Here is a 22,737-nt window from a genome sequence, read left to right as displayed (position 1 = left end):
TCTGTCTGTCTGCATGTAGACTACTTACAGGGACACGACTGCCAAATAGTCTCGGCCCGCTCAAAATAACAATGACCGAGACCACACACACCACGCGAGAGAGAAAGACTACAGGGAGGCATGCCGTCATGATGCATTAATTGACGTCAAACACTTTTGACCGTGACGTAATCTTATGCGAGCTTTATCCATAGTCTTGGATAACCACTCACACATAGACTCGGAAATGTTAAAGTTTCTACCACAGACATACACACACACACGCACACACACGCACAAACGCACAGACAGACAAAGTTACGATCGCATAGGCTACACTTCGTGAGCCAACAACAACATGGTGTTCTGTGAGGCAGGTCTGTTTTTGCGCTTGTGTGTGTGTGTGTGTGTGTGTGTGTGTGTGTGTGTGTGTGTGTGCCGGTGTGTGTGTGAGTGTGAGTGTATGGGGGTATGTGTGTGAGTGCGTATGTGTCCGTGTGTTTGAGTATGCGTGCGCGCATGCGTATGCGCACGAACCTGCGTATGCGCGTTTTTGTTAATGAAGAGATATGCTGGCAAAAGAAAGAACGTCAGAAGGACGTGTTTATGTGTGTGTGAGTGGGGGGCGGGTTGGTTTAGAGGAGGATCGCAAAAACAGCAGGGTGACCATTTTTTCGATGGGAGGGGGATTGGGCAGGCCAATGAAGGAAGAGACCAGGAGGTCTAATACGCCGTAATCGGCCCGCGTTTAGAATTGGGAGGGGAAGGCCAATTTCACGGTCGGCTGGACAAAATGGCATCCTGGGAGAGATGCCCTTTTCAAACCCTGGGCAGGGGGGGGGGAGTAACCTCCGTCAACTCCCCAATCACCCCCCCCCCCTGCCCCGTCTCCCCTTCTCTCCACCATCCCCATCCACCCACTCCCCTCAAGTCCTCTGCCCTGTCTCTCGTTGCCATCAAGGCAAGGCAAGGCAAAGGATTTATTCAAGAAACCCCATGGGGGTACATGAAAAAACACAACAAAAATACAAGAAAAAGAAAGCACTGCACACTTGCACATGTACAAAAGCTCACTACGATGAAAACAAAAAGAAAAAGGATTTCACAACGAGTCGAAAATAGAAATCCACGGACCATGACTATACGCGGGTGTACATAACATTGCGGAAACAAAACAACAATTTACTGAATATATCACAGGGGGTCGACATTGTATCGCTTTACGCCAGTGTGCTAGTGTGGTCCTCTTCTTGTGTCTGATTTTTGATTCCAGACTAAGTCCCTAACCCTTCTCCTCTTATGTTTGAATAATTATGTGTGAGAGGTCACACTTTGTAGTGTGTGTGTGTGTGTGTGTGTGTATGTGTGTGTGTGTGTGTGTGTGTGTGTGTGCGTGTGTGTGTATGTGTGTGTGGTATATGTGTGTGTGTGGTATGAAGTAATTTAGTGAGTACACACACACACACACACAATCACACATACATACACGCACACACCACACACACGCACACACCACACACACACGCACACACACATACACACACGCACTCACACACACACTGGCACACACACACAGACACACACACACACACACACACTGGCACACACACACAGACACACACACACACACACACACTGGCACACACACACAGACACACACACACACTGGCACACACACACACACACACACAAACAAACACACATGAACCGGCGCTTGCGAATTCAATTGTAGAATGACAGTACTTAGCTCTTGATACTAGTGAAGTTTCTGAACCAGGCTGTTCCTTTGTCTATATCCCTCTCGTGTCCTCTTTCTATTTTCCTATTATCCCTTCACGCCCCCATCGACTTTTTTACTCGCCCTTCATCCCCCTCCGCTACCCACTGTCTTCAACCTTTTCTCTTGACCCGACTTGTCTCCCTCTCGTCCTAAAAGTAAAAGCCTCATCTTGGTACCAGAACGTGAATCTCGCCCAAAGTGTGATTAAACGGGACTGCTGGCCAGTTGTCGCCCATAGCGGCCATCTGCGGGCGCTGGCAATTACCTCCCCTCCACCGTCATGCCCATATTTGGCAGTCAAGCGGAAGTTACGCACGCACTGCATCTCGGGTATCGATCAAAACGAGTCTGCCGTCGGTCCGGAGGAAACAAGATAAGACGCTGGATTGCCTGTTTCGTAATTTGAATGTATTTGCCTTTTTAGACCGCTAGAAACGTTTTTGCGGTTACCCTGTCAGTTTTGCCGAGGAGTTGCACAGATCAGATTGGAGAGTTCCGAGGTGTACTAGCTTAGCTTATCACACGGAATTGGAGAAGGCGTTGGAAGCGTCTGCTGACAGAGGCCTCATTGAATGGGATTTTCTTGTATCAGTCTCAGACGCGGAGTTATATATATATCTGTCCCAATGGTGTCCGGACGTATTAATTACTATAACCGGCCGGGATGGTAGACCACTAAAGCCATTTTTGGAGAAACTTCCGTTTATGGGGTCTGCCTCTGTCTTGTGGTAGCAGACGCCATTCCGGAAGCAAGCGTAGCGGGTAATATTCTATCAAAGTTCATCAAAACTTGCGAAGAGAGATTGGTACCGAGGTATTAGTGCGGTCTAGCTGCTGGTCGTAAACAGTACTTGTTATATCTCCAGACAAAACAGCACATCTGTGGCCGGGGGCCGAGAGGGGAGGAGGGGGTACGTCAATTCAACCGAATTTCATTATTTTTCCGAGGGAAGGATATGCGAGACGGAGAATAGACAGAGATTTTTTTAAATCTTTTCCACTTGGATTTTAAAACGAAAGAAGAAAAGAAACGAGGGGGGGGGGGGGGTGGGGTGGGGTGGGGGGGATTGGAGAAATCATTGAGGGATGGGACACGGATGTAAGGTGGAGAGAGATCTTTGATTTTCTCGAACCTAAGACGAGTTGTATTTTCTATTAGGCTGTAGAAGGTGAGGATGGCGAGAGTGAGAGAGACAATGTGTGTGTGTGTGTGTGTGTGTGTGTGTGTGTGTGTGTGTGTGTGTGTGTGTGTGTATGTGCTCTTTTGAGAGAGAGAGGTGGAGAGATAGACAGACAGACAGATTGAGATAAGCAGAAAGAACACCGGCGTAAAACATGACAAACGACCAAAGCCACTATGAAGTCCGCTCATCCATTCCCACGGATGGTCTCCATCGTCTTTTACAACAGTTTTATCATCCTCCCGATGCTTTCTCCCTTGTATATAGTCGCGAAGACGACGCCAGGACCGGACAGCACACAATATCCTGGGATCCCACAGTCCACGGCGTTCAAGTGTGGGACATAAAAAGTCACAATGGTGGACCGACCTGTCTTATAGGAGACTGGACTGGTTTACTGCTTCTTGGGTTACTGCCCTCTACTTCGCCCCCCCCCCCCCCCCCCCCCCCGTTCCCAAGTATCTTACATCCCAACCTCCTTTCTCTAGTCATCCCCTTGCGACTAGTCTCTCTCGCCCTCTCTCTCTATCTCTGTAGATGTATTTGTATAAAGCATACAAGCTAAGAGTAAATGTCGTAAATGGATATTATTGTTCGCTTATTGTTTTTCCTGTTGCACAATGTTGAGTGCAATAATATTTTATGCAACTCTTTTCTTCACACCCGTTCATAAGGGGTAATGGCCTACTAGTGAAATAAACAATTTGCGTCTATGCCTCTTCCATTTGCGTTTCTCTCTCTCTCTGTCTCTCTCTCTCTCTGTCTCTCTTACGCTGTATGTGTCTCTGCTTGTGTGTCTCTGTCTCTCAATCTGTCTCTCTGTTCCTGTGTCTCTGCCTGTCTGCCCCCATCTCCCCTTCTAATTGCTCTTAATCCTCACCCCCTTAGCCCCACACCCCCCTTTCCCACCCTCTCCGGACTGTTCCTTCTCTTTTAGTTCAATCTTCCTATAAACTGGTCCAAACGCACGTCCGTCCAAATGTAGAACCAACCGCAAAAGATCGATTCCTGAATAAGCGGTTTAAAGTGTACATGAAATAAACGCTCGCGAATGTAGGACAATTCAATGTGCAGTTTTTCCTGGCACGTACCCTCTCTTTTCCTTTCCACTCAACACCTGCCAGTGTCTCTTTGCCACCCCCCGCGGGTTAGGGGGAAGAATTTACCCGATGCTCCCCAGCATGTCGTAAGAGGCGACTAACGGATTCTGTTTCTCCTTTTACCCTTGTTAAGTGTTTCTTGTATAGAATATAGTCAATTTTTTGTAAAGATTTTAGTCAAGCAGTATGTAAGAAATGTTAAGTCCTTTGTACTGGAAACTTGCATTCTCCCAGTAAGGTCATATATTGTACTGTATACGTTGCAAGCCCCTGGAGCAAATTTTTGATCAGTGCTTTTGTAAACAAGAAACAATTGACAAATGGCTCTATCCCATCTCCGCCCTTTCCCCGTCGCGATATAACCTTCGTGGTTGAAAACGACGTTAAACACCAAATAAAGAAAAGTCTCTTTGCCGCTGAAAACGACAGGCCTTGTCGTACTATTAGAACTACACTATTACAGGACTTTGCAGCTTAAAAGTAAATACCCTTATTAGTTTTCTGCCTCCATCACTGCTGGAGACACTTGCCTGTGCAAAGTAGCATCCATACCTCATAATTAAGTTCTACCTCCAGGTGATTAGAGTCTCAAATGGATGGAATACTTGCAAATACTATACACATATATTCTGAGTAAGCAAGGCAACAGAAAAGTAAACAGTTAACAGAAAATAAAGATTTACTTTATCAGATGTTAACTGCAACAGAAAAAAACCTTCTTGCTTCTTCCCCCTTTCCCAAGCGAGCCCCCCCCTCCCCCCCCCCCCCCCCGAACCTGCCATGCACTCACGTCCCGAAAACAACAACAATTAAAGGCAACCCAGGGAGATCGCTTAGTGTCGGCAGTCGACAAAATGCCCACATTCACTTCAAATTGCCGAAAACGTTGTGTCATTTCGGCAGAATTACCGAACACTTTCAGTGATGTGTAAAAGGTGACACCGAGGACTGCCGAACACTTCCGAAAACTGCCGAGTCCAGCCACTGTCACTAGTGAAGTTCGATTACGTGTACTGCATTGGAAAATATTGCAAAACATTTATCCAACTAATATTTTATTGTGTAAAATGAAAGTGAAGGCTGATAAAAACTGTACATATTGTGAGGATGAACTTGATGTATTGGAGCATTTTTTCTTTGAATGCCCAACCGTGCTCAGGTTTTGGAAATATATTGAAATGTACATATTAGTAAACATTGGCGAAATAATTAGGTTGAATGTTACAGATGTGCTTTTTGGTATTAAAAGTAACAGCAAAAATATGAAGAAGATTAATCATATTATTTTAATCGCAAAGATGTGCGTAAGCATTTAAAAAAAAACGATTCACGATTAACACTGGAAATTATTTTTGGAAATCATGTTGTTTTGAGATTTCGTTAGTCTAACGTTTTATTAATTAGAAACAAGTTGTTTATTGTCTCTGATTTAAGGTAAAGCATGTAAATGAGAAATTATGTGTACAAACAGAAAACACACAGTTACCATGTTTGTTATCACGTGTTTATTGATTGATTAAAATTTTGGAGAAAATAAAAACAAAAAAACAAAACACTGCCGAGTCTGTTATGGCTATTTCGGCAAATTGACATAACAAAATAATTCCCACCACCATCCCTGCAACCGCATCGGAGAGCCACTTACTGATCAAACAACTCAAAACACACCGTGAAAAAAACACATACCATGAACTCAAACACACCATGAACTCAAAAACATACCATGAACTCAAACATACCATGAACCAAAAAACCCATACCATGAACTCAAAAACATACCATGAACTCAAACATACCATGAACCAAAAAACCCATACCATGAACCAAAAAACCCATACCATGAACTCAAAAACATACCATGAACTCAAAAACATACCATGAACCAAAAAAACCATACCATGAACTCAAAAACATACTATGAACTCAAACATACCATGAACCAAAAAACCCATACCATGAACTCAAAAACATACCATGAACTCAAACATACCATGAACCAAAAAACCCATACCATGAACTCAAAAACATACCATGAACTCAAAAACATACCATGAACTCAAAAACATACCATGAACCAAAAAACCCATACTATGAACTCAAACATACCATGAACCAAAAAACCCATACCATGAACTCAAAAACATACCATGAACTCAAAAACATACCATGAACTCAAAAACATACCATCCGAAATCGTACCCGAGTCTATCCTGGCGCAGGAAGAGTTGTTGGACTTGGAGAGGTAGGTGGTGCCAGTGGTGCTGTAGTTGCTGCCCCCTCCTCCTCCTCCTCCCGGGCTGGTCCCCCCTCCCCCGCTGGTCGTCTTGAGCATGGACTGCCGGACGTTGCGCTCCGGCCGGAAGAGGATGAGGTGAGTCTTGGGCAGGAACATGCAGATCAGGGCTACAGTAGCGGACAGCGAGATGGAGAAACACATGGTGGCGATCCGTATCTGGATACTGTAGACACATTGCAAACAAGAGGGTTATACACTATGAAGAGAACGGAGAGAAAGAGAGAGAGAGAGGAGGGGGGGGATTCATACGGTGGCATACTGAGGACACATAGCAAACAAAAAGGTTTTACACTATGGAGAGGGAAGAAAGAAAGAAAGGAGGGGGGGGGGGGGGTATTCACATGGTGGCAATTCGTATCTGGATACTGTAGACACATAGCAAAGGAGAGGGGTTTACACTACGAAGAGGGAAGAGAAAAATAGCAGGGGGAAAAACACGAAACACGAACGGAGTGTCCGAGCAGAAATACGCAGAGCAATGCTGCAATTGATGGAGGCAGATTCACATGGTGGCGATCCGTATCTGAATACTGTAGACACATAGCAAAGGAGAGGGGTTTACACTACGAAGAGGGAAGAGAAAAATAGCAGGGGGAAAAACACGAAACACGAACGGAGTGTCCGAGCAGAAATACGCAGAGCAATGCTGCAATTGATGGAGGCAGATTCACATGGTGGCGATCCGTATCTGAATACTGTAGACACATAGCAAAGGAGAGGGGTTTACACTACGAAGAGGGAAGAGAAAAATAGCAGGGGGAAAAACACGAAACACGAACGGAGTGTCCGAGCAGAAATACGCAGAGCAATGCTGCAATTGATGGAGGCAGATTCACATGGTGGCGATCCGTATCTGAATACTGTGGACAGATAGCAAACAAGAGGGTTTTACACTACGAAGATAGGAGCGAGAAAGATCTTGGGAAAAGCACACTAAAGTTGTGGATACTGTTGAGTAGTAATCAAAAGAGAGATTTTAATTCTGTGAGCATTGAAAAGGGCATCCCGGTCGTGTCATTGGAGAGGAGACATGTGTAAGATCGATGATAGTTTGATGTTCTGCATGATGAAGTTTGATTCTAGAGGACGGAGATGTGTTTCAAGCAGAAAGACACGGTCTGAGTTACAATTGATTGAAACACGCATGATGGCGATCTGTATCTGGACACTGTGGACCTACCACAAAGGAGACTTTATCATTGTGAACAGCGAATAGAGACAGAAAGAGAGAGGAGGGAAAATGAAATACACAAAGCAGAGATGTGTCTCAGGCAAAAAATGTCTGCAATGGATGGTGAAATACGTGGTGGCGGTTCTGTTGGTGACCTTTCTGGGGAAGGTGCACACAGCTAGCCTTTCTGACCGCACTTGTTTGAGAGGTTTTTTCTTTATTAGGACCAAGGTGCACGAGAAAGTTACCAACCGGGTGGGAGCCAGCCGAGGTTTTGAATTAGTTTAAAATTGAGATTTGTTGCGATTTCAACGAATCAGACCCCGCGGTTTGCTCTCTCCCGCTTGGGTGGCACCCACTTTTGGTTCATGCCCCTCAGCCGTGGAAACTCATGGGGAAGAGACAAGAACAATATCTGACCTGTGCGCGGTGCTGAGATAGATGACGACGAAGGCCGCCCAGATGATGCAGGTGGTGTACATGGTGAAGCCGATGTGCTTGCTCTCGTTAAACGCCTCGGGGATCTTCCGCGTCAGGATGGCGTACACCGTACACACGATCACCAGCAGAATGGGGTACGCCAGTCCGATCATGTAGGAGAACCCCACCGCCTCGTGACACACGAGCTGATGGTCCGCACGGTTCGAGTAGAAGGGAACCGCGTTGGGGGGCGAGATGAGGAGCCAGACCAGGCTGACGATCACCTCGCCGCCCACGATGGACCCACAGATGATGAGCTGGGATTCCGGACTGATGAACTTGGGTCGCTTGGCGGTCCGCTTGCCTGCCCTGAAGATCCGGGCGATGCGGTTGGTCTTGGTGAGGATGGCAGAGTAGCAGATGGAGAAGCAGAGCCCCAGACCCACTTTCTGAACCCCGCACGTGACCACCGTAGGCTTGGAGACGAGGAGGAAGGTCATGGTGTAGCACAGCAGGATCCCGAACAGCAGCACGAAGCAGAGCTCCAGACCCGAGGCCTTGACCACCGGCGTGTCCTTGTAGCGCAGGAAGAGGACGACGACGAAGCTGGTTGCTAGGATACCGAGAGAGGCCAAGGTCATGGCCGCCAGAGCGATGGCGTCGGTGTAGTGCAGGTAGACCTGGGGGATGGCGATACAGGTGGACATATTGTAGCTGGGCACCGTGCCGTACGGGCACTCTTCACACCTGTGCATGAAAAAACACGGCGGGTTATAATCTGTAAAATGGTTTCTATAGTAACAGTACTGTACCTGAAAGAATGACCAGATTTAGAAGCGCTAATTCCCCCGAAAGCGGCGTATGGCTGCCTATATGGCGGGTTAAAACGTTCATACACGTAAAAACCCACTCGTGCATAAAACTCGAGTGTACGTGGGAGTTACAGCCCATGAACGCAGAAGAAAGAAGAAGAAGAAGAAGAAGAAGAAGAAGAAGAAGAAGAAGAAGAAGAAGAAGAAGAAGAAGAAGAAGCGCCAATGTACAATATTAACACTTCAATCATTTTCCACCCAATATACCCAACGCGTCTGCAAGGTCTTCTTATTCATTTCCACGCGACGGGAAACGTGGAACTTATTCCCAGACCCAGAGGTCTGGGTTATGCGGAGGCATTTGCCTGTGTGAACGGTGACATTCCGGAACTAATTTTCGGCAAACTTAGTTGTTTGCAGCAATGTATTTCAATTTGTTTTTCATTATTTCTTGAAACTGTTAGTGCATGATGCAAAATTACACTATAATAGGTTATATAATACCAAAAAAAACTATCTCAGATCTCACACGCTAAAAATATGACAAAAAACACGGTAGAGCGACATCCGCAAACCATCTAGCTTCCGGTGTTGTTAGGCCGCTACGGTAAGCGCTTAGTGTGCAGACTGGAGCAGACGATACAACAAACACAGAGTAAAGCAGACGACACAGTGTTACAGCATGATCAAGGCAGCTACGATTGTATTCCCATACCACTCAGTGATCGCCCACTGAATGACACATGTATTTACTTTTGCTAGAATAGTAATTTCGTAAATCATTCGTTTATGTTATTAGCAACAATCAGTATTTACATTTATTGCAATAATAATTAGCCAGGGGCTACACACGTCTGAAGTCAAAAATCGTGTTGTGTGTTCAATTGGTCAGTTTTGAGATTTTGACATATTTATACCAAATAATCCTTTCTCATTCAGGTTCAACCGATGTTTTTCACATAAAACACTTATTTTATGCAAAATAAAGGTGTTTCAAAACCAACTGTGTCAAGAATTTATTTTCATTGTGCGTTGAAATGCCAAAAATGCATTTGTTTGACTGTTAGTTACGCCAAATTCTCCCAACCCCGTTCCGACATGACACATACCGTTGGATTCAGCATTCTCTCCCCTTTCCCGCTGTCATTATGGGGGCGAGGACGCCCCCATTCTATACGGATAGTTTCGAGGTTGACCATGGGCAGCGCCATTTTGTTGTGAAATACGTCATCAGTTTGTGTACACAGGAAGTTGTGACATCCGTCACCCTATGGGAGGGGTGACGTCAAAATTGTTCATCTGTAGAAAGTTGTGAAATCCGTCACCCTATGGGAGGGGTGACGTCAAAATTGGTCATCACAGAGTTTGTGTAACACAGGAAGTTGTGAAATACGTCACCCTATGGGAGGGGTGACGTCAAAATTGTTCAACAAAAACATGATATGTCGCATTGTGCAGGGTCAACTGCAACAAACTCAAACCGAGCCATTCATACCTAACTGTATTTGAGTGACTTATATACCCGACATTTTTATTTCTTATTTTTAGCACAGGTGTAGGAAAAATCATGAACCAAAATGTTATTTATTTTCTAATTTAACATTTTTTTTACAAATATGACCATGGTCTTTTAAACATACAGTGACATTAAACATTGTTATGTTAAAAAAAAGAAAAAAGAAAAAAAGCTTTTGTGCACAAATCAGAAAATACATTGTACATTTTACCTACAGGCCAAACCGTGAGTGTCTGTGGCAAAGCCCGACCCAGGAAATTGCACTGATTTTATATTTAGATCAGAGAGAAATTGTCAAGAACAGACGCTTGCATTTGGATGTGTCCAATGATAGTAGGTTTGGTTGTGATCAATCAGAATAATGTAGGAATAAAAATGTATGACAGTTTAGTATGATGACATGTAATTCACATATGCTGAAATATGATATTATACATCATGTAATATTATTATGGCTGTTGCCATGACCATGAAACCCAACAAAGGTTTAATGTAATGTAATTCAAAATACCAAAACCGAGCACCTATTAATCTCGTCTTTGCGCGTGAAGATTGAGGCCGTCTGCCAGTAGCGGTTAGGTCATACAGTGGAACCCCTCTCTAGCGACCTTTAAAATGTTGACAAAAATCGGTCCTTGTGGAGGAGGGTCCTTACAGAGGGAGGGGGCGGAGTCAGGGGGCCACAAAGAAAGTCAGATTTAAAAAAAAAAAGAAAACAGAGAAGTTTGAGTTGCTGACGACCGTTCTCTCTGAAAGCAAACTGCTTCGATTTCATGTTTGTCCTTGGTGTCCACCAGTTCTGGTGCATGTACTACCCTGGCCAAGTTTCCTCTCAAGACATCAAAGAGACCGCCCCAGTATACTCTACAGCCTCTGGGCGAACCACCTCTCATAGCTAAAACTGGGTCAATGACCCCTGGGAAGAAGGTCAGTGTCTATAAAAATTTTACTCCTAGGCCTGCGGCCAGGGGGGGGGGGGGGGAGTATACCGGTACCATTTGAGAATCAGACCAAATGAGAATTGAACCATTTGAGAACATCCTTTTTTTTCAATCACTACATCGAAGGCCTGCGGCCCGGGGTTCACATGGGTTGGTTTGTTTGTTTGTTTCAAACCCACACCCATATACACACATTTCCCATTTAAACCATTTGTCGGCCCCCTGTCGATATTTATCGACTAAGTTCCTTGTTCTCTCTGTGAATGAGCTGGCCAGTTTTGATTCGGAACCTGGCACTGACAAGCGAGGTTTTACCTCAAACTATGGGGTTGGCATCGTCATTGATGTGGGGACTGGAGTGGAGAGAGCTGAATGGAGGAGAGACCACAAGCCTAGTTGTGAAACCAACTATGAAGGCTCTTCGAAAGGAATGGAGAAGGAAGCCGCCCTTCGTTTGTGGGGAAGGTCAGTGCGCAGAAACAACATGCGTTATACCAGAATGCTTTCAGATGGTGACTCTGTGGCCTTCAAGGCAGTGGTTGATGCCAACCTCTATCCGGTTGAAAAGCTGGAGTGTGTCAACCACTGCGACAAAAGAATGGGGACGGCGCTGAGAAAGAAGGCAAAGGAGGAGAAGCTTGGTGGACGTCATCGTGGCGCCCTGACTGCAAACGCTTGCACCATTCTGCAGTCCTACTACAGGAATACCATCATGAAGAACTTGGGCAAACCTGACAAGATGAAGGAGGCCATCTGGGCATCTTTTTTGCACTGCTCATCCACAGACGACAACCCTCAGCACCAGCAATGTCCAGTAGGCGCCGACTCCTCGTGCTTCTTTCAGAAGGCCGTGGCAACTGGACAGGAGCCGCCACCACACAAGGACAATGTGGGGACTCCACTGTCAGCTGATGTGGCCAGAGCAGTCAAACCCATCTATGACAGGATGTCAGACGTTGGTCTCATGGCCAGAATCAAGCATGGCAGAACGCAGAATGCCAACGAATGCGTCAACGGACAGATCTGGGCGCGCTGCCCCAAAACTGTGCATGTGGGCGCCAGTCGGGTGAATGCAGCTGTTGCCTCAGCTGTGTCCCATTTCAATCAGGGATGTTCCCACCTCTCCCATGTGATGAAGCAGTTGGGTGTTCCACCAGCTGAGGGCCTGAAGGACTACCAGGTGAGGCAGGACCGAAGGCGGTGTGACCAAGCTGAACTGGCGGCCCAGCCGGAGAGGAAGCGGTCCCGAAAAGACAAGAAGAGGGCCAGCAAATCCAGGACAGTGCAACAGGAGAGAGAAGGACAGACCTATGGCCCTGGGATGAACTGAGCAGCTCATAGTATTGTAAAGTGTGCACATTTTGGCCATAAAGGAAGGTACTGTGAAGCTTGAATTATTTTTCGTGTTTGTCTTGGTTTTTCTCGAAAGTAAAAATTCCGCTAGAATGGTACTCTTTGAAGGCAAATATTTCAGGAATGGTGCATAGTACAGTGCTGAAATTTGGCACACACTTGCAGGAGATCATGTTGATAATGATGACGCATTGGCTTTAGGTTACCTTTATTCATATTTTTATTTTGGGATTTTTCGTTTGGTATTTTTGAGTTTTCGTTCATAACGTATTTTGTCATGTATATAAATTATGTGATGCGGGAAAAAAAATTCTACAGGAAATTCACAATGACAATGCGTCATCATATTCACCAAGCATTCTAGAAAGCAGGAAAACAAACAGAAATAGTTGAAAGAGTCTGGTATGGCTTGGATTTATTTTTAAAATTTGTGTACGTTTTTGTCAAAATATGGCCGTGAAAGTCAACACATGCAAAACACTTTTTTTCTGTTTGTCTGTTATTTTGAACCCCTTTTTATACTGTTGTGCTATTTGTAACATTATATACCCCCTAAACAATTTTCCACTATTGTGTGTAGCCTTGTCACCATGTACTTTCTTTCACATTTTGTAGTTTTCTATCCCATGATTCGTTGTTGACAAATACATGTCATTCCATTAATCCTATCCATGTGTTGCATTGTTGTGTAAGATGACTGAGTGTGTGCAAGAAACCACTTTGACCATTCACCTAAAAATTACATGAAGGAACGTCTGGGAACCTGCTGATTTGAATCAGCAAATTTTCTTGTGTTATGATGTGGTACCGTCCACGCCGAGTTCTCGGTTCTTTTAAGCCCCAACAACTTCTTAGAATTAGCATAGGTCTGCCGCTGGATACTGCACTCGTCCACATGTATGGCGATACTTGAAACTGGATTAACTCATGTTAAGATGGAGGAGCACGATTCACTCAAAATTAAAGTAAAATTAATGGTATTTAAAATAGGCAGGGTAAAAAGCAATTCGTATAAATCTGACTACGAATATCAAGAATATGATAACAAGTTACAGTCCTTTCTTTTCTTTTCTTTTTTCTTCCTTCCTTCCTTTCTCCCCTTTCTTTGCGGGGCGGGGACGTAGCTCAGTTGGTAGCGCGCTGGCTTTGTAGCCAGTTGGTCGCTATCAGCGTGGGTTCGATCCCCACGTTCGGCGAGAGATTTATTTCTCGGAGTCAACTTTGTGCAGGCTCTCTTCGGTGTCCGAACACCCCCGTGTGCACACATGCGCACGAAAAAGATCCCACGTTCACAGCGAAAGTCTCAGGGCTTGGAAAACACGAAGACACGCATGCATCATCTCTCGTCTCCGATTATCATGATCGTATTTCGATACTTTGACGAGACAAACCCAATGCTGGTGTGTCGAAGAAGACAGCCACAGCGGGCTTGTTCGAATCAAAGTATCACACCATATCTTCAACGTATTACCAATACCTGTCCCAATATAGAACAGTTGGTCTAAGAGGAGGTTAAACCCTAATAGTCAGCCAGTCAGTCTTTCTTTGCCCGAATGAAAAGTCAACCCTATACCGCGGAATCCAAGGTCCTCATAAAATAGGTCAATGATGTAAATCATGCCGGACGTTGGCCGCCCACAGAGCACTAAAAAGCTGTTAACGACAACCAACAACGTCGAGCAGGACCAATAGGCACACTCTCCCTTGGTCTTCTTCAGTTGACAAGCAGGAGGAGGACTTTGCACCATGTACATGACATGTACCACGAAGAAAAAAGGTGGTGAAAGGGGAAGAAGGAAACCAAGTATTCTCACTGTAGGCTTCCTTTACGGACAGAGATTGGGTGTGTGTATGTGTGTGTGGGAGATGTATGTGTGTGTGGGGGATGTATGTGTGTGTGGGATGTATGTGTGTGTGGGGGATGTATGTTTGTGTGGGGGATGTATGTGTGTGGGGGATGTATGTTTGTGTGGGGGATGTATGTGTGTGTGTGGGATGTATGTGTGTGTGGGGGATGTATGTTTGTGTGGGGGATGTATGTTTGTGTGTGGGATGTATGTGTGTGTGGGATGTATGTGTGTGTGGGATGTATGTGTGTGGGGGGATGTGTGTGTGGGGGATGTATGTGTGTGTGGGATGTTGTTTGTGTGGGGGATGTATGTTTGTGTGGTGGATGTATGTTTGTGTGGGGGATGTATGTGTGTGTGGGGGATGTATGTGTGTGAGGGATGTATGTGTGTGGGATGTATGTGTGGGGGATGTATGTGTGTGAGGGATGTATGTGTGGGGATGTATGTTTGTGTGGGGATGTATGTTTGTGTGGGGGATGTATGTGTGTGTGGGATGTATGTGTGTGTGGGATGTATGTTTGTGTGGGGGATGTATGTGTGTGGGGGATGTATGTGTGTGTGTGGGATGTATGTGTGTGTGTGATGTATGTGTGTGTGGGATGTGTGTGGGATGTATGTGTGTGTGGGATGTATGTTTGTGTGGGATGTATGTTTGTGTGGGGATGTATGTGTGTGTGGCATGTAGGTGTGTGGGGGATGTATGTGTGTGGGGGGATGTATGTGTTAGGGGGATGTATGTGTGTGTAAGGGATGTATGTGTGTGTGGGATGTATGTGGGGGATGTATGTGTGTGGGGATGTATGTGTGTGGGGATGTATGTGTGTGTGGGATGTATGTGTGTGTGGGGATGTGTGTGGGGATGTATGTGTGTGGGGGATGTATGTGTGAGTGGGGATGTATGTGTGTGGGATGTATGTGTGTGGGGATGTATGTGTGTGTGTGGGGATGTATGTGTGTGGGATATATATGTGTGGGGGATGTATGTTTGTGTGTGGGGTGTGTGTGGGGGATGTATGTGTGTGTGGGGAATGTATGTGTGTTTGGGGATTATGTGTGTGTGTGGGGATGTATGTGTGTGTGGGGGGATGTATGTGTGTGTGGGGGATGTATGTGTGTGTGGGATGTATGTTTGTGTGGGGGATGTATGTTTGTGTGGGGGATGTATGTTTGTGTGGGAGATGTATGTGTGTGGGGGATGTATGTGTGTGGGGATGTATGTGTGTGGGGATGTATGTGTGTGTGGGATATATATGTGTGTGGGGGATGTATGTGTGTGTGTGGGATGTATGTGTGTGTGGATGTATGTGTGTGGGTGATGTATGTTTGTGTGGGGGATGTATGTTTGTGTGGGGGATGTATGTGTGTGTGTGGGATGTATGTGTGTGTGTGGGATGTATGTGTGTGTGGGATGTATGTGTGTGTGGGATGTATGTGTGTGTGGGGGATGTATGTGTGTGTGGGAAATGTATGTGTGTGTGGGGGATGTATGTTTGTGTGGGGGATGTATGTGTGTGTGGGATGTATGTTTGTGTGGGGGATGTATGTGTGTGTGTGGGATGTATGTGTGTGGGGGATGTATGTTTGTGAAATGAAGAAAAGCTGGAGGTTTGGGGACAATTAAAAGAAGAGCGTACACTACTTTTTTCCCTTTTTTTTAAATATTTTTTTTTTAAAGAAGATGAATGATTCGTACAATAAGGAGATCATTTTGGATAGGGGGGAGGAAGGGGGTGGGGCGAGGGGGGACGATTAGAAGGTGGCGGGGGCGTTCGGGCGTAAACTTATTTTGGTATTTTGGTGCAGCCAGCAGTCTTCCACGCTCCATTCAAGTGTCGTTAAGCAGTACCGCGAGGACACTCGATTCCTTCGCTACTTGTTTGAGATTCGGTAAGTAGACAGGCAGGGGCGACAAGTGCTCACTCCATCCTGTCAGGATTTCCATGTACTTCCAAGAGTCCTCGCGTGTCCCCAAACAAGTTAAAAAAACCAGGAACTGGAAAAAACACAGCACAACGGGCACGTTTCAAGACAAAAGGGAAGTATGGTTGGGGCGGGCAGGGTGTTGAGATAGATAGAGAGAGATCGATCGATCGATCGATAGATAGATAGATAGATAGATAGATAGATAGAGAGCGAGAGAGAGCGAGAGAGAGCGAGAGAGAGAGAGAGAGAGAGACAGACAGAGAGACAGAGACAGGGCGAGAGAAAGAGGGAGATAGAAGGAGAGAGGGGGAAGAGAGAGGGGGGGACAGAGAAAGAGATAGAGAAAGAGAGAGGGGGGAGGGGAGAGAGAGAGAGAGTGAGAGAGAGGGGGAGGGAGGGAGAGAGATAGGAGGGAGGGGAGAGAGAGGAGAGAGAGAGAGAGTTTGCATTTTGAGTGCAGGAGCGTAGGAAACGGAGGGGGGGAGGGGGTTACTGACGGCTATAGCCTGGCGATACTTTCCTTTTTCTAAAAGAAAATATCATCATAAGCAAGCAAGCAAGAAAGAAAGAAAGAGAAACAAGTCGCGTAAGGCGAAAATACAATATTTAGTCAAGTAGCTGTCGAACTCACAGAATGAAACTGAACGCAATGCCATTTTTCAGCAAGACCGTATACTCGTAGCATCGTCAGTCCACCGCTCATGGCAAAGGCAGTGAAATTGACAAGAAGAGCGGGGTAGTAGTTGCTCTAAGAAGGATAGCACGCTTTTCTGTACCTCTCTTTGTTTTAAATTTCTGAGCGTGTTTTTAATCCAAACATATCATATCTATATGTTTTTGGAATCAGGAACCGACAAGGAATAAGATGAAAGTGTTTTTAAATTGATTTGGACAATTTAATTTTGATAATAATTTTTATATATTTAATTTTCAGAGCTTGTTTTTAATCCGAATATAACATATTTATATGTTTTTGGAATCAGCAAATGATGGAGAATAAGATGAACGTAAATTTGGATCGTTTTATAAATTTTTATTTTTTTTTACAATTTTCAGATTTTTAATGACCAAAGTCATTAATTAATTTTTAAGCCACCAAGCTGAAATGCAATACCGAAGTCCGGGCTTCGTCGAAGATTGCTTGACCAAAATTTCAATCAATTTGGTTGAAAAATGAGGGCGTGACAGTGCCGCCTCAACTTTCACGAAAAGCCGGATATGACGTCATCAAAGACATTTATCAAAAAAATGAAAAAAACGTTCGGGGATTTCATACCCAGGAACTCTCATGTCAAATTTCATAAAGATCGGTCCAGTAGTTTAGTCTGAATCGCTCTACACACACACACACACACACACACACACACACACACACACGCACAGACACACATACACCACGACCCTCGTTTCGATTCCCCCTCGATGTTAAAATATTTAGTCAAAACTTGACTAAATATAAACAAGTCGCGTAAGGCGAAAATACAATATTTAGTCAAGTAGCTGTCGAACTCACAGAATGAAACTGAACGCAACGCAACGCAGCAAGACCGTATACTCGTAGCATCGTCACTCCACCGCCCGTGGTAAAGGCAGTGCACGTGGAATTGACAAGAAGAGCGGGGTATTCGTTGCGCTGAAAAGGATAGCACGCTTTTCTGTACCTCTCTTCGTTTTAACTTTCTGAGCGTGTTTTTAATCCAAACATATCATATCTATATATTTTTGGAATCAGGAACCGACAAGGAATAAGATGAAAGTGTTTTTAAATTGATTTCGAAAAAAAAATTTTGATCATAATTTTTATATATTTAATTTTCAGAGCTTGTTTTTAATCCGAATATAACATATTTATATGTTTTTGGAATCAGCAAATAATGGAGAATAAGATAAACGTAAATTTGGATCGTTTTATACATTTTTATTTTTTTTTACAATTTTCAGATTTTTAATGACCAAAGTCATTAATTAATTTTTAAGCCACCAAGCTGAAATGCAATACCGAACCCCGGGCTTCGTCGAAGAGTACTTGACCAAAATTTCAACCAATTTCACACACACACACACACGCACAGACAGACAGACACACATACACCACGACCCTCGTCTCGATTCCCCCTCGATGTTAAAATATTTAGTCAAAACTTGACTAAATATAAAAAGAAAGAGTACAAGAAAGAGAGAACGACTGAAAAAAAGAACGACTGAAAACAAAGAAAAGGAGGAAAAGCACCTAAACAGACTGACTTGATTTTGCTGGGCAGGTACTGATACATGAGACAGTCTTTGCAGGTCCAGCAGCACGGGTCGCCAGGGAAGGGCTGCACATACTGTCGTCTGCCACACGGCTTGCTGCACACTGATTCCGGGTGCATCGTCTCGTTCACTTTGAACTGTGGGGTCGAATTCTGCAACAAATAATGTTTATTGTATAAAAGGTAGACAAAATTGCTGATGTTTATTCATGTATATGTCGTACCGAATTCACGGAATTGCCGAATTCGCGGAATCGGCAACATGTTTTCCCATTTCGCGTAATTGGCAAAACGCTGCCCATTACGTGAAAACGGCAGCGTTTTGCTGAAATAACGTAAAGGCTTAAAATGTGGGGTTTATTTCTACAACAAAATAAATGGCAGTACATAAGGAGTGTATAACAAGGTAAAGGTTAAGGTATTCCCACAACCAAGTTTGATCGTTGGGGAACGAGATGTTAGAGATCTCAACTTTTCTAGGGTCAGCTTTATGAAGGCAGTCCCCATCTCCTCTCCCTCGCTGCCTTGGCCTTCCCCGGCCCTGAATAAGGCCAGGTACCCATTTCCAGCTGGGTGGACTGGAGAACGCTCGGAGAAATTGGATATTTGTATAGCGTAAAGCCTGTCTTACACTGTGCCGAATATCCTTGCGAATATGAACATGTTGTATTCGGCAAAAAAAGAGACGAATGGACAGGAAAGAATATTGAAAATTCGAAGCCTTACCGATCATTGCGAATGCATACAAATTCATATACGAATGTCTTGCGGATGTATTACGCACGTTGCGAGTGGCCTTGCGAGTGTTGCGAGTGCTTGCAAACATTTTACCAATAAAGCGATTATGCAATTCGCATTGTTCGTAATACTGCTCTTACACTGTGCCGAATTTCCCTTGCGAATAGAATTCACCAATAATTCATAATGATCGGGACATGGTCGCAAGACATTCGTAAATGTTCTTAACCATTCGCCACCATTCGTCTCTTGTTGCGAATATTAGCAACATGCTCCTAATATTCGCAAGGCATGCATATTCTTCAGTATTCGCAAGCCATTCGTAATCATCGTAAAGGTATTCGTAGCGCTCGCAGGGCATTCGCAATGATCGGTACACATTCGCAAGCACTCGCAACTATTCGTAAGACATTCGCAAGAAATGTGTATACGAACATGTTGTATTTTGCCCCAAAAAGAGACTAATGGACAGGAAAAATATTGACCATTCGGAGCCTTACGAATCCTTGCGAATGTCTTACGAATGGTTGCGAGTGCTTGCGAATGTCTACTGATAATTGCGAATGCATACGAATCTATATTCGCAAGGATATTCGGCACAGTGTAAGACAGGCATAACGAATGGTTGCGAATGCCTTGCGTGCGTTACGAATACATTGCGATGATTACGAATGTCTTGCGAAATCTTACAAGTACGTTGCAAAGACGTTAAGAATATGACTTCTTTGCGAATATTAGGAACATGTTGCTATGTTCAAAACAAGAGACGAATGGTGGCGAATGGTTAAGAACATTTACGAATGTCTTGCGACCATGTCCCGATCATTGTGAATTATTGGAAAATTCTATTCGCAAGGCCAATTCGGCACAGTGTAAGAGTAGTATTACTGATATATCAAGCGTTGCTGACTATGAATGTAGATGTAAATGCTTGTATAACTGTGTTTGAATTTTAAATGTGTCAAGCGCAAAGAGCATAATTGTAAAGTTATGATGTTGCGCTATATAAATGCTCATTTATTATTATTATTATTATTAATAATGTGTACTTGTACAAGGATCTTCAGTCGTCCTTGACTTGTGTATAATCATCGTACAGTGTTTTATTTATTAGCTGCACACTAATTCCGGGGTGGACTGCTTTGCTAATATTAGAACTGTGGGGTCGAGTTCTGCAACAAATAGTGTGTACTTATATAGAAACTGGTAGCGGTCTAGTAGCTAAGGTGGTGAGCACATGTGAAGTTCGGGTCACGCGTTCCAATCCAGGCTGACCCAACTTTATGAGATGTCGCAGAGACGGTATCCATGCCCCACCCCCTTGTCGCCTTATAAAAGACCATGTGTTTTCAGCCAGAAGTGCCGATGGCTGATTACATCTTAACACGCACACACTTAGGCAGAGCGACTTTTGTTGTTGTTTTTTTAATTTTTAAAAATTTTTTTTTTAACTTCAGTTGTATGCAGGTTTGCTACAACAATTATTTTTTGCCTTATATTAATTTTGTGTGTGTGTGGCTTGGAGCAAACCTTCTTCATAGGTCTTTTCTTTTCTCAGTCAAATGTGTACATTTTTAAATCAACAAACTTTATCAGTAAACTAATATGTTTAAATAAATAAATAAATAAAAATAATCATAACATAAATTTACTCCCAATGTTCAGCTCAGTTTCCAATAATGCACCCAAATCTAACTTTGGGTGTATTTTTGTTGCTGTTAGCTTTTCTCTTGGAGCTAGTAGCAACCCAGCAATAAGATAATAATGTTTGAGATGACATCAAAGTTATGGGCGGACTTGTGCAACACATATATTATACGGGGTCACGTAGGCATTCATTTGAATAGATCCGTACCACCAGGACTGGGTGGCCGAGTCGGAATCGAGAGGTTGCGTGTTCGACCCTGGGTCAGGCCGCTATTTTCTCCCCCCTTTCCTAACCTAGGTGGTGGGTTCAAGTGCTAGTCTTTCGGATGAGACGAAAAACCGAGGTCCCTTCGTGTACACTACATTGGGGTGTGCACGTTAAAGATCCCACGATTGACAAAAGGGTCTTTCCTGGCAAAATTGTATAGGCATAGATAAAAATTGTCCACCAAATACCCGTGTGACTTGGAATAACAGGCCGTAAAAAGTGAATATTCGCCGTAATGGCTTGAGATTTACTGGCAGATGTGAATGCGTGATGTATTGTGTAAAAAATTCCATCTCACACGGCAGAAATTAATATGTAAATCGCCGTGAGCTCTTGTGAGAAGGGGCGATTAATAAATGTCCATTATTATTTTTATTATTATTATTATGTCCACCACGACCACCATGACCACCGCCGCTACCATGACAACTCCCTGATGGTAGGACACCGAATCAACGATTGGACACATACAAGGCAAATACTTTCCCTTGTTCAAACATTGTTAACAATCAAATAAGGAAAACAAATCCGATCTGACAGACGGACGGACTGACGGACGAAAAATAGAACGAATATAGTTATTTTTATTTAAACAGCTGAACAGATTTTAATGTGACAAAGGGGAAGGCCGGAGCTTGGTAGAGTTGGAAGCGTAAGGCCTAAAAAAAAAAAAATAGGTGTGGTTACGGTAACCCGACCTACCCTATTTTTAGGGGCCAACCCTATAACTTTTTATTACATTTGTCAACAAAAAAACAAAAAACAAAAAACAAAAAAGTGCAGAAAACGCAATGGAAGCGAAAGCGCTCGAGTCGCACACTTATTTTTCTGTCAAGTAGGTTTAATTTGTACACATTAGAAAAAAAAAGTTAAAAAAAAAGTGATTGCCTACCTTCCTACCCTATTTTGGGGGGCTATGTTACCGTAACCACACCTATTATTTTTTTTTGCTTAATGGTTGGGCAGGTTTAAAAAGTCACAGACAGAAAACGGGAGATATGGGGGTAGGGGGTTATAGCAGAAAAATGGAAGGGAGATGGGGTTGGGGATGGAGGGGGAAGGGGGGGGGGGGGTAAGACCTGGGTCAAACGGAAGGACGAGGGGGTGAATCGAGGGGTGGAGGTGGGGATGGAGCAACTAAACAAAATGTACTAGGAGTACTCCCCCTTGGGAAAACCTGTCCAATTTTTGGGCAGCCATTTTGTGTCAGCGTGTTGGTATAAAGCGATAGGTCCATTAACTTGTCTCAAACATATGACAGAAAAGAAAGTCACTTCTGACAGATTATTTAATAAAGCCGCCGACGTACTTTTGTTTCATTCACTTCCCTCCCTGACGTCAGCGTGCGGAGTATCTGGGAAAGAGATACTGTCTGTTGGCCCAAAATGACAGCTTGTTTAGCTTGAACAATGTCAGCTTATTCAGAGCATTTTCTTTCCTGCGTAAATATGTGTCTGTTGGACTGTCATGGTAATTCGTCTGCTCAGAGGGAGCCAGAAATAAGGATGTA

The 22,737-nt window shown here is 44.1% G+C and overlaps 1 protein-coding gene across 1 annotated transcript in view; it reads right to left on the bottom strand.

Annotated features, from left to right (window-relative positions):
• The window catches only part of LOC138979156 (metabotropic glutamate receptor 3-like), a 374,871-nt gene that overhangs the window by 19,762 nt on the left and 332,372 nt on the right, over positions 1 to 22,737 (bottom strand). Inside the window, exons 9-11 of the mRNA XM_070351965.1 lie at positions 18,567 to 18,727; positions 7,928 to 8,674; positions 6,225 to 6,499 (exon numbers count right to left, since the gene is read on the bottom strand). Of these exons, the coding sequence (XP_070208066.1) occupies positions 6,225 to 6,499; positions 7,928 to 8,674; positions 18,567 to 18,727 (1,183 nt within the window). The remainder of the gene's footprint in view (positions 1 to 6,224; positions 6,500 to 7,927; positions 8,675 to 18,566; positions 18,728 to 22,737) is intronic.

The sequence above is a fragment of the Littorina saxatilis genome, linkage group LG10, assembly GCF_037325665.1.
Source record: "Littorina saxatilis isolate snail1 linkage group LG10, US_GU_Lsax_2.0, whole genome shotgun sequence".
Lineage (NCBI taxonomy): Eukaryota > Metazoa > Mollusca > Gastropoda > Littorinimorpha > Littorinidae > Littorina > Littorina saxatilis.
This window is presented reverse-complemented; position numbering and strand designations above follow the sequence as displayed.